This window comes from Hydra vulgaris, chromosome 10 (assembly GCF_038396675.1).
Source record: "Hydra vulgaris chromosome 10, alternate assembly HydraT2T_AEP".
Taxonomy (NCBI): Eukaryota; Metazoa; Cnidaria; class Hydrozoa; order Anthoathecata; family Hydridae; genus Hydra; species Hydra vulgaris.
The window spans coordinates 14,374,646-14,388,586 of record NC_088929.1 but is presented as its reverse complement, the minus strand read 5'-3'; the positions used below and the strand labels follow the sequence as shown (position 1 = coordinate 14,388,586).

The 13,941-nt window shown below is 26.6% G+C and overlaps 1 protein-coding gene across 2 annotated transcripts in view; it reads left to right on the top strand.

The window, feature by feature from the left end:
- The first annotated feature begins 355 nt into the window (after positions 1-355).
- The window catches only part of LOC100200315 (beta-1,3-glucosyltransferase), a 54,182-nt gene continuing 40,596 nt past the window's right edge, over positions 356-13,941 (top strand). For both annotated transcript variants that reach the window (XM_065807314.1, XM_065807313.1), the window contains exons 1-5: positions 356-447; positions 1,197-1,222; positions 6,924-6,960; positions 7,410-7,519; positions 8,210-8,286. In XM_065807314.1, the coding sequence (XP_065663386.1) occupies positions 420-447; positions 1,197-1,222; positions 6,924-6,960; positions 7,410-7,519; positions 8,210-8,286 (278 nt within the window). In that variant the 5' untranslated portion in view covers positions 356-419. The remainder of the gene's footprint in view (positions 448-1,196; positions 1,223-6,923; positions 6,961-7,409; positions 7,520-8,209; positions 8,287-13,941) is intronic.

Here is a 13,941-nt window from a genome sequence, read left to right as displayed (position 1 = left end):
TCGGTCGATACTTATTTCCAGTGAGCAAATCCACTGTTTTCGATTAATTTTTGCAGTGAACAAGTCTACGGTTTTGCGTTTTTTGTAAAATCAAGACCCCAATTATTTAAATTTATTTAAACCGTTTATACTCACTTTCTTATATTAATTTGCAATAGATAAATAATTTAATATCTTTATTATATTAAATAACTCTTTTTAATATATTATAGCAATATTTGTTATAACTTATCACTATTAAAAACGAATTCGATATTCAAGCACTTATTAAATTCAGGTCAGGATTTTATTAAAAACGCGAAACCTGGATTTGCTTACTGGAATTTAGTTTCAACTTTTAAGCTCAGAGCTTAAGGGTAAGTCCAATCTCGTCCGAAAACAATGTACTGGACACGAAACTGCGTACATTTACTAACACCATGAAATTTGATTTGTTTTTGTTAACTGGTACAAATCTCTGCATACTTTTTCAACTATTGATATTTTTTTAAAAATCTTTCTATAATTTTTTTTTTTTTAATTCTTTGTATTTAGATTTTTAAAAAAGGTTTTTGTAAAAGTCAGATGAGGGCGGGCTAATGTGGTATAAAAAATAAAAATGACAAGAGTAATACAAATTAATACTAAATTTCTTAACGTTTTTTTTAATTATTAAATGAAATAAGTTGGAAACTTCTTTTATTAAGATAGAAAACTCTTATTTTGATAATTTAATAATAACTCTTATTAAAATAAATAAATAAAGTTTACTAACCATTTTGAGAAAAGTTTGCATTGTTCTACAGTTTATTTGTACTATAATTTGCAGACACTATAAATTTTTGGTTTGAAATTTGATTTTTGCATCTTTTGACTAATATTAAGTATAGCAGAAATTGGATTTAAAAAAAAAAAAACAGTGATCACTATTAGAAGGTTTGTTTCGAAAATATATTTTCATATTTTAAGAATTTAATGGCAATATTATTGGCAAAAATTTTTTTCATACATTACATTTTTTTTATAGTGGAAGATATTTCTCATAATTTTACTGAATGTTTTTCAATGTTTTTTTTTAATTTTTTAAAATGAATATTTCTAAATTATATATTTTAAACAAATATTTATTAAATACAAGAGTTTTTGAATAAAAATTATAACACTTTTTTAAGATTGTATTTTAACTTTATACAGTTTTCTAATTGATTTAAATTTAGTTTGCATGCAAACAGTTGGTTTTGAGGTAAGTTTCAATTTTGTTTAAGGAAATTTTAGACTTAATATATATATATATATATATATATATATATATATATATATATATATATATATATATATATATATATATATATATATATATTAATTTATATATATAATATATATTATATATATATATATAAATTTATATATACATATATATAATATATATTATATATATTATATGCAGTAGTAATAGAGCGCTCGCTTTATAAGCGAGAGGTTCCGAGTTCGATTCCCACCACGTCCCTGGTAGTACTGCGATCAACTTGTTTCTCCGTGCTGCCTTGTTCTTCAAGGTTCGTGTTTCGGAGTTATAGAGTTGGGAGAGGTTTATAACTACAAGTAGCCTCTGTAGTGGCCTTCTTGGCCTTAAGGAGGTGAATTACAAAAAAAATAAAAAATAAAAATATATGTATATATGAATATATATATATATATATATATATATATATATATATATATATATATATATATATATATATATAATAATATATATAAATATATATATATATATTTATATATATGTATATATATGTATATATATGTATATATATGTATATATATATATATAAATATATATATATATATATATATATATATATATATATATATATATATATATATATATATATATATATATATATGTATATACAGTGTTATACACTGGATTTTTAGATGTTTGAGTTTTGACACTTACAGGCATTGTGCAAACTCCAAACTTTTGTATGTTTAGGTTTATATCAAAAAATAATGTTTTGCAAAGAATTGGGATGATTGGAGCTTGGGAACAAAAAAACCCTAATTTTAGGGCCCACCCACAAGTTTATAAAATATTTTCTCTACTTTTCTACAACAAATTTCAAATTTCATGCAATAATCTCTTATTTTTCAAAAACTATGACCTTATAAAGTTTTAACACCCCTCGATTTGAGGGGGCTGTAAACATTGCAGGGTCATAAAAACTAAACACTAAGAGATTATTGCATGAAACTTGAAATTTGTTGATGAATATGAATTTAGATAAAAATAGTAGAGAAAATCTTTTATAAACTCGTTGCTCTTGTGTTAAGGGCTGGGTGGGCCCAAAAATTAGGGTTTTTTTGTTCCCAAGCTCGAATCACCCCAATTCTTTGCAAAACATTCTTTTTTGATATAAACGTAAACATACAAAAGTTTGGAGTTTGCACAATGTCTGTAAGTGTCAAAACTCAAACATCTAAAAATCCAGTGTACACCACTGATATACATAAATATATACATATATATAAATATATGTATATATATATATAAATTAGTATATATATTATATTAGTATTATATATATATATATATATATATATATATATATATATATATATATATATATATATATATATATATATATATATATATATATATATATATGTATATATATATACACATATATGTTGTCTGAATGTTTTCTTCCATATTTTGTTGACAAAAAGTAAAAGATAAAATGCAAGACCGGATTTTTTTTTTTCATTAATTGATAGACTGCCTGCCCCAACCAAACCCTCAGTCGATGTAGCAGCACTCCGTTGCAAGTCAGGCTAAAAGATAGTAGATGTAGCAGCACTCCGTTGCAAGTCAGGCTATTTGTCAGTTGATATAGCAGCACTCCCTTGCGAGTCAGGCTATTTGTCAGTTGATGTAGCAGCACTCCCTATGTTGGACGAAAGTCAAAAGTAATTAAAAGTGACGTATGTGTTGGCGTAAGAATCACTTTTTTCCTTCCGCTCTTCCCAAAGACAACAAACTATAGATCTATATATATATATATATATATATATATATATATATATATATATATATATATATATATATATATATATATATATATATATATAATATTTATATATATAATATTTATATATACAATGCTTTTTTTCTAGAAAGAAAGGTGGGAGAACTCTACCTTTTTTATATATCAAAAATGAAGCAATAAATAGAGTCTTTTCCACAAATTGTCAAATGCACAAACAATTTTAACTCACAATTTAATCAAAGATTATCTTTATTAAGGGGACTATATACAGAGATAGTTGTTAAACAAGAGCAAAAAAGCATCAGACTCTTGTCTATCACTTATTTAAAGAAAATTTTGTAAAAAAGTAAAATCATCCATAAATTTGTTTATTACAAAGTGTAATATTGCAGTGTCTGTGAAACGTAAACAATATAAAGTTTTTACACACTTGTGGCAGTCTACTGGTGACGTACTTTATGCTAAATGTATTTGAAAAGCTGATATAGGGGACTGTTATAAGTATGTTGCTGCATTATTATACTAACTAGTTTACTAAACGGTTTTGTCGGAAACAGAACCACTTGTTTTTGGAACAACTCTGTTTTTTGCTCTAATGTCCAGCATATTAGCCAACAGTAGTTCGTTTAACTGTATGCAGAAAGCAAATCTAATGTTGTAATTTTAATTTCTTGTATTCTTAATTTGATTTTTTTCTGAACTGGAAAGTCAGCTTATAAGAAACTGGTGGTTTTTTTCATACTTGGTTTTGTGCTATTTTGTTTGATTGATATTTTTATATAACTGTCGCAAATAGCGTAAAATTTGTTTTGTAAAAAATCATTTTAAGCCATTATGAGATATTCGTACAAACATTGCACAGAAACAATAGAATTTCTTGGAAACGCAAATAGTTGTGGAGTTGATACTTGGACAAAAAATAATTTGGCATTAAAAAGGCGAACGAAATAAACATGAAAATAAGTTTAAGTTAATTCTTCTCAAAGCAAATTTAGTATTTACTAAGAAACAATAGATACAGATACGCAGCACAGTTATGTTTTCATATGTGTTATACTTATATATTTTACTTGATCTTGATTATAAAAATATGTTTTACTTGATCTTTTCAACCCACATTTGCATTTTCAATTTAAAGAATTTTCAATACATTTATTATATGATAATACATTTATTATATGAAAAATGTTTATATATATAATAAAAAAAAGGTTGCCTGAATGCCGTTCTAGTGCGTTCTAAGAGAAAAAAAGCAATGTTTATATATATATATATATATATATATATATATATATATATATATATACATACATATGTATATATATATAGTTACATATATATATACATCAATATAAAATATAAAAAGTTTTTAATCATTTTTTAGATGCAAAAATTCTACTTACTTAAATAGTTCAATAAAATATCATAAATTATATATTTTTGCATAAAATGTTCAACCATGTCAATATTTTGTTTGTCTCCATAAGTTGTAATCACTGCTTTCATATGTCTTGGTATGGACTCGTATGGTAGGTGGTGTAATTTTGCTCCAGGTTTTCTGTAGATTAGCTCAAAGTTCATATTTGGAACCAGGCTTTGTTCCTCGTGGAATAAAATTTTCTATAAATGCTCTATGTGATTTAGTGATGTAAATTTTCCGGTAAACTTTGATTCAAAATTTACCGGTAAAACTTACCGGTAAATTTTAAATAGAATATATAATTTTCCTTTAAATTTTTTTTTTTCAAGTAACATTTGTTATTTGTAAAAACCAATAGTGGTGTAGTGGTAGACCGCTCGCTTCATAAGGGATTAGTTCTGAGTACAATGACCGCCACAACCGTCCTTAACTTGTTTCTCTGCATAACAGCTCTATTCTTTAAGGCTTATGTTAAGAAATTGAAAAGTTAATAGAGGGTTATATGAAAACTATATTAGGGCTGTATTTTTAATATAAGACTATATCAAAAATTAGTGTTCTCCTTGACTGTAATAGCGTACTTTGCCTTTACATTAATCATCATATTAAGATACAACTCTAGTCGCTATTCCAACAGAATTCTTTATTAACTAAAATAATTTATTTTCAAAAAATATATAAGTGAAACACAACGTTTTTGATGTGCAGTTCATTTAAGTTCTTCTTGTATTTTCCACATTGTACAATAAGTAAAATTTTAAAGAGGTTTTTATGTAAGATAAGAAAATAAAACCCTATGACAGAATTTGACCTTCTACAAAAAAAATATATTTTTTAATTTTGACCTAAAGTGTATTTTAGGTCAATTTAGACTGGACCAAAACCTTAATGATGCCGTTGCACTGCACCAATCTAGTTAGAGCCCTGCCTTGTTAAAACATACTTTGCAATAGACACCAAATGCCTTTATTTCATGTTGCTGGTTTTACATGTTTATTCTGGTTTTACATGTTTATTCTATGGACCGATGAAAGTTCTTAAAAAGAACTTTCATCGGTCCATAGTATTCTCCTCCACTTTTCAAGTTTTTTGTGAGACCCAGTTTTTGTGAGAATGAGCAAAATTAAGTATGCAATATGCAGCAGTCAAAAGAGGCAATTTTGTTGCAATGCAACCTCATAAACCATCTTTCAACAGCTATTTGGTGCCATGTTCTTTTTACATAGCCACTCTGATGTCTGAGTGTCGATTTCTCGGGCGAACTGAAACAGGATCCTATCTTCATTTTTGATAGTTTTTTTTTGGGCAGCCTTGACATGATCAATCTTCAACTGTATTTGTCACCCGGTGTTTTTTTATAATATCTCAGACCAATATTAAGTTAATTTACCTAACTTGTGCTATTATCCTGTATGAATGACCTTCCTGGGATCTTACCTTAATCATAGTAGGCTCAGTAACTGTTAACCTTCTGTTGCTGGCCATAATCTGCAAAAGGTAAAAAAAAATCAGAAATTTAAAATTGTTCAATGAATTAAATTTATTAATGTTTAGTTTTAAAAAAAACATTATTACAATAAATAGAAACAGCAAAAATTCACTAGTTTCTACTTCATATCTTATAAGATATTGCAAATAAGCTTTAAATTTTCCCTTAAAAACTATTTCAATAATTTTTAATTTTTCAAACTATTAATATGAAAAATGTTTCACCGTATTCAGGATTTATAGGCTTTTTTCTTATATTGCTTTACTACATTTAAATGAATAGTAAATTTTAAAAGCAAAATTTACTAATGTCCTGTTATTCAACTTTGTCAGAGGTGTGTGTCACAAGAAGTTCACAAAAATTTAGAAAATTTTACATAAATATAGTTTATATCTTAATCAATTTAAAATTTTAACAATTCATTCTTTACATGACATCACCAAATATATATATATATATATATATATATATATATATATATATATATATATATATATATATATATATATATATATATATATATATATATATATATATATATGTATATATATATATATATATATATATATATATATATATATATATATATATATATATATATATATATATATGTATATATATATATATATAAATTAAATTAGTAAAAAAAACTTATCTAACTTTTATCTTTTTATAAGATAAGTGTTTTTTACTAATTTAATTTATTATTGCTCTGTTCTTTAAGAACATTGAACACTCTATTTGTAAAATACACTAATATAATTTACATATATATATATATATATATATATATATATATATATATATATATATTTATATATATATATATATATATATATAAATATATATATATATATATATATAAATATATATATATATATATATATATATATATATATATATATATATATATATATATATATATATAAGTATATATATGTATATATATATATATATGTGTATAATTAATTATTTATTTATTTATTAGTATGTTCGATTGCAGCCTTATGCGTTTCCTTACCCAGGTATTTTTAATTAAATAAGATTTTTTTAAGCAAATGAATATATAAAAGATATATAAATACATTTTCCTAAATAATTATAGTTTCAATCTTGCAGTCCTTTGAATTTAAATGAATTAAGGGTAGCACTTGCGAACGGCAAGTTAGCTTATATCATAGGTGAGCATATTTTGATGACAAAAATCATGTTTTGTAACAAACTGTTTCCCTAATTTGCAAATTCTTTAAGCATAAACCAGATTTATTTAGATGATAAAGAAACGTAATTATAACTAGGTAAGAATGGTTATTGGCAAACAATTTCTTAAAAACAGACACATACAGAATACATTCATCCTTTATAAATTGGTTTGTTAATGGCTTACACCAAGTGCTTACCTTAATTCACTGTGTTAGACACGTTTTAAATTATTTTGAAAAATGTTTTATCATTAATTTATAATTTGTTACAGTTTCTGCATCAGATATTGTTGTTGTAATACGAAACAATCTTCATATATCTGGCATAGAAAAAGCAAAAAGTATAAAAGCAAGTATTATCAAGCAAGCAAAAGAAATTAATGTATGTTTTTATTTATTATTTTGGTAAACTCGTAAGTAAAATGATATTAATCAGTAAAATTATTTTATAATAGTTTATAATTCCTTGAGGTTCTAATAGTAATTAATGTAATGTAATGTAGTATTAATGGGTATTAATGAGTTACTTAAGACTTTGAGGACTTTACGAAGGAATTAAGCTTAAAATATTTTTTTTATGTTCTTACTTTTTTTAAAAAGAAGAACAACAAATATTGTTGAACATAAAATTGTAAAAAGTGTTACCTGGAACCTTTATCCTAATCTACTTTATTACATTTTTTTCATAAATCCAACCCTAAACTCTGAATATAGTTCTAACAGTTCCTTAGGGTTAAATCTTATTGAATACTTTTTGAATATATTTATTTACTTTTAAAATGGAAAACTTTATGTAAAGATTTATTAGTAACATTTTAAGACTATTAGACTTTGTAGTCTAATGCATGATTAAATCACAATACAAATTTAGAATATAAATTTTCGTTATCTAAATTTGTTTGCACCTAAATAACTCAACCTAATATAGCTAACTTCTGTTGATTTAAACTTGCTTGAGATAAAGCATTTAATGTATGAGTTAACAAATTTTTACAAAGTTCTACATATTTTAGTTTATTGTTTCATTTACATTATTAATCATTATATTTTTATTATTAATTTTTTTATTAAGGAATATGTTATTGTGAAAATGCTACATGAAGATTGGGCAGCTTATGGTGGATGGACTGTAATGCCACTAATTGATCAGTAAATTTGTTTTTTATCTGATTACTTCTTTTTCGAATTTTTCTATTTTTTTTAAATCTTTGACCCAAGTGCTTAAGAAGTTCTTGATACTTATAGAAATTAGGATTGCATATTTTTAACTTCCAAATCTCTCTCTCTCTCTCTCAATATATTATATATATATATATATATATATATATATATATATATATATATATATATACATATATATATATATATATATTATATATATATATATATATATATATATATATATATATATATATATATATATATATATATATATATATATATATATATATATGTATATATATATATATATATATATATATATATATATATATATATATATATATATATATATCTATATATATATATAAAGATAGATGTAGATGTAAACCTGTGTTACATTGTTTCCTGTCTCAGATGATGAATACTTTGTTTTCTTTGACTCTACTCATGGGTTTGATTGTGCCTTCTTGATGGTGGCTATGCAACTCTACTTGTTATCCCCTAAGGATGGTACAGCTTTAAAACTCAAATTAATGCTTCTGAAGCCGGCTGGTACTAAGGTTTCCTGAACTCTTTGGAAGCTCTTAGAGAAGCTAATTTCATCTACAACTGTAAAATATCAGATTATTAACATTGCCATGTTACGCATGGACGGTCACATAAGTAGCCCTTAGTTACAAGTTTGGTTAATTAGCAGGACTGAGGCAACTGCATAGCTCATTATTTAGGGTCCCCTTCATTTTGTGGTGCCATGCTTTATCTATAATTGAGAAATCAACGTCACCCTATCATCATACTAGTTACTACTACCCTAAAGCTGACTGATGTCTTTTGTCTTTTGACTGATAAATGCACTTTCTGTGTAACCTGGATTGAGGCAGGTATGGAAACTTTTATTGCTTCTTTTCAGTTTCAAGTCAAGCCTCATTCTACACCATGGGTTTCATCTTCTTGTGCAATTGCTATATCTAATCATAATCTGTCTGATGCTAAGCTATTTAATGCTAAGCTCCATTATTTTCAGTTTACAAAATCTTATATCTTATCTCAAATGTTATGGTCTAGAGAGTTTGGGAAAATCTTCAATAGTGTCATTAACAATAGTAAGTCAAACATTACATCTCTAATTTATGGGCCTGATCTAATAACCTCTCCCAAGGATAAACCGGAACTAATTGAAAAGAACTTTTCTTTTGAATTGTTTCTTGAATGTTATGGTCTTACTCTTCCTGGGTACTGCAATGTTTTATCTTTAATGTTCCTGGCAGCCTTAAATCTAAAGTGGTTCTATTTGTTAATGACTTTATTTTGTTAAAAAGTCTTTACTTTTCCATCACTTAAAACAGGAAGCAAATCTTGAATCTGACCTCTCTTCTGTAAAAGCTTGGGGCTTGCAGTGGCTTGTGTATTAAAACTCCTTCAAAACACCAGTTATTCACTTCTAACAACCATCACAATATTTTTGACATTCTTATATTGATGAAAGGCAACCCTCTCACTGAGTTCTCTACTTTATATCTTTTTGGATCATTCACTATTAACATTTTACAGTAATCATATTTAAAAACTGTTACAAAGTTAGTATCATGGAAACCATATATACAATCAGTTGCTAAGTTTGCATCTGCTAAGGTTGCTTCTCTTTATCGTGCTCACCATTTTCTTACTCTTTATTTCATCTCTTACTCTCTATTTCATTTCTTATCTCTATAAATCTCTTATTTGTCCCTGTATGGAAAAATGTTAACATATTTGGGCTGGTTTTTCTAATGGTGCTCTTTCTTTTCTAGACTACATCCAAAAAAGCTTTGTAAGTGTAGTTGGACCTGCTCTATCTGCCTAGCTTAAGCTATTCTCCTATTGTCGCGAGGTTGCATTCCTTCCTCTTTTTTTACAATTACAATTTTTGACGATTGCTGGTCAAATGAGCTATCTTCTTTATTGCTATTGACAGATACCCAGGCACCCTGGTACCTGCTTATTATTTACTACCCGGGTAGCATTATCAAATGGTGGGAAACTGTCATTTGATAAGTTGTTTTAAACTCATCAAATGACGATTACCTGCTATTTGATAAGTTTAAAATTCTTATCAAAGATCTAATTAAAATTCTTAAAAAAACCAACAAGTGATTATTTTATCATTAATTCATATTTTAAGTTTTTATTTAAAAACAATTTAACAATAATAACTTGGTATGTGAAAGAAGATTTTAAAGATCTTGTTGATTAAAATTTCTTCACCATTATCAGAATCTTTGAAAATATTAAACATAATGTTTGGAAAATTATTTGAGTTTCTATTTAAACTACTCAAACTTGTTTATTAGTTTGTTTCTCTGACAAAACTCTTTCAAAACCTGGAAGATGGAAAACATTATTTTGAAGTTCATTCAAAGAAAACCAAGTTACAGTTGAGCAACATATTTAAAATGTTTCGAGTTTCTTTTTAAGCAAGTATAGAATTTGTTCGAAAAAACTAACTTAATAAAAACTAATAATTTGTACTTTTTACTAAAAAGTTTATTCTAAAAAATCTAAAATGTTATGAGAAAATAGTGTTTAATCAATTTGTAACAAATGCATGTTTTGTTTTTGTTATTTTTACTTTTGCAAAAATAAGATATTTAAAATTTAGATATAAGTAAAAAAGAATTTTTATTGACTGTTTATAATTACAACTTTTAATAATATTTTTTTAATGGGTATCAGAGTACCTGCCTGTTCAATTGACAGGTATCTGGGCAGGCATTTTTTTGAATTTTGACAGCCCTTATTCTTTCTAGTCCTATCAACTGAAAATATTTACTAAATTAATAAATTAATTTAGTAAATATTTTATATAGCTGAATTAAATTTGATATTATTTTTTAATTTCCAGTTAATAAAAGTGTATTTTAATTATTTTTAGACTAAAATTTAAAAAAATAATATAAAATGTCAAAGAAATGTAATTTATCACTAAAAACACGTTCTTCATTTGTTGCTCTGGCAAATGATGGTCGATCTACTAGATATATTCAAAAATTGTTGAAAATCAATCAACAATGAGTGATACTATTTGTGGGTTTAAATGTACTGGTATAAATAAAGGTAGGAAAAGAACTGGATGTCCCTGAAAAACATCAAAGGTTGAAGACAAGTTAATTTTGCTCTCATGTAAACGAAATAGACGATTAACAGTCCAAGAAATAACATCTAACATCAATGCTACTCATAATAAAATTATTTCAGAAAGAACTGTAAAACGTCACTTGAAAACTGTTGGCTTAAATGGTAGAGTAGCTGTTTGAAAGCCTCTTCTAAAAGCAATAAATCAGAAAAAGAGGCTTCAATGGTCTCTAGCACATTCAAATTAGACAGATATAGACTTGCAAAATGTATTGTGGGCAGGCAAATCCAAATTACTTGTTTTTGGAACAAAGTAATGGATCTATGTGTGATAAACAGCTACTGAAAAATTTCTACAGTGTATACAGCCTACTGTCAAACATGATGGAGGTTCAGTAATGGTGTGGGGCTGTTTTGCTTCTAATCAGTTTGGTAATCTTGTGAAAATAAATGGAATTTTCAATAAGAATGGATATCATAAGATATTATGTAGGCGTGCCGTGCCTTGTGGAAAGTGTCTAATTGGCCACGAGTTCACTATGGAACAATGACCCAAAACACACATCTAAATACTGTACAAACTAATGACCCAAAACACACATCTAAATACCGTACAAACTATTTGCAAAAAAAAGAAGCTTGTGGAGAACTCAAACTTATGATATGGCTCCCACAATCCCCTGATCTCAACCCAATAGAGTTAGAAAAGTGAGGTAAGAAAAGAGTGTCTTACATTAACAGTTGATTTGTGGTCAATTTTGCAATAAGTGTAAAATAATTAACTTGTAATTATTTCACACTCATTGCACTTATAATTATTTCTCACTCAAAAACAAGTTAACTATTGTGAAATAGTTAACTTGTTTTTTTATATATTTTTTTTTTTTACAAAAAACAGTAACCAAAAACTTTTGCCGATTATATGGCAATTGATTTTCTATAATTTTTCCTTTTTTCAGACAAAACGAACAGTGGCTAATTGCCACCTATTAGTGAGCTTTGATAATGGTCTAATGGGCACCAATATCTTATATATATATATTTATGTTAATTTACCTCCCCAAGGCCGAGAAGGCCACTACAGACGAGTAGGCTACTTAATTGTGGTTATAATCCTCTCCCGATTCTATAACCCCAAAACACGAACCTTGACGAACAAGGCCGCTGCGCGGAGAAACAAGTTGAGCGTGATACTACCAGTGGCATGGTGGGGATTAGGATATATATATATATATTTATATATATTCACACACAAGGTTTGAAATAGGGGCAAGATATTTGTGCCCCTTAGACCATTATCAAAATCTGCTAAAGGGTGGCCAATGTTCATTTTGTCAGAAAAAAGGAAAAATTATAGAAAATCAATTGTCATATAATTATTTAAAATAATTAAAAACAAGTTTGATAGCCTCTTGATTTGATGACCTCTAGCAATTGATAAGGTAGACTATCAAATCTTTTTTTAATGATCTCTTGAGACATTAAGTACTGTTTTTTCTGCAGAATTTTTTTAAATTGAGTTTTAGAACTACTTTCATTTTGGAGATCTTGCATTCCAAAGATGTTCTATGGGGTATATACAGGTGCTCTAAGGTGGTCATTGTAAAAAATTGATGTAATTTTCTAGAAATTTTTTATTTTATTTTAGCAGTATGTTTGGGGTCATTATCCTGTTGAAAGATGTTAGTCAATTAACCCTAATTGATTGTCTGAGTTCGACATTATTTATTATAATATTACCATAGACTTGAGCAGTTAACTTACCATTAATAAATTGTAATTTACCTTCACTACACCTTCAATACACCTTCACTACACCTTCAATACACCTTCACTACACCTTCAATACACCTTCACTAGGAAAACAGCTCTAAACTATAAAAGAGCCTCTGCCGTGTTTTATGTTTTATTTTTTATTGTTTTACTGCTTGCTTATTACTTTATTGTTGTTCCTTCTCCATGCTATTTGGAGACAATTTGCAGCTTTTAGTTCAAATTTACTTTCATTTGACCAAAGGATTCATTCCCAAAATTATCTGCATGTTCTCTGGCAAACTAAAGACTTTTAGCAGCATTATTCTTTGAAATTTGTGGATTTTTCTAGCCATATGGCTAGATAATGTTTGGTAAATTACAGCTTTGAAAGAAATGGCCTTTGTTTTGCTTCAGTTGCAATTAGACAATCTTGATGTGGCATTGTTTTCCATTTTTGACCACTTAGAGGTAAAGACTGGTTCCGATTCTTAAAATATTTTGCGATTTTATTCACACATTCAGGTCCCTATGCAATGGCAGAAATTAATATAATGCCTGTTTTTAATAAAAAAAACCTCAGCAGTTGTCTGTTTAAGTAACAAATAATTCAAAATCAAAAAAACAGCATAAAATTAAAGTAGCCAAATAAACCTTCATTTATTACACTATATTACAAGTGTAGCAACTAAGTTGGTTCCACAGCTACAATTTTAGCCTCTATAATGGTTGCAGTGACACATTACAAGTATAACAACCAAATTGATCCTCATACAGCTA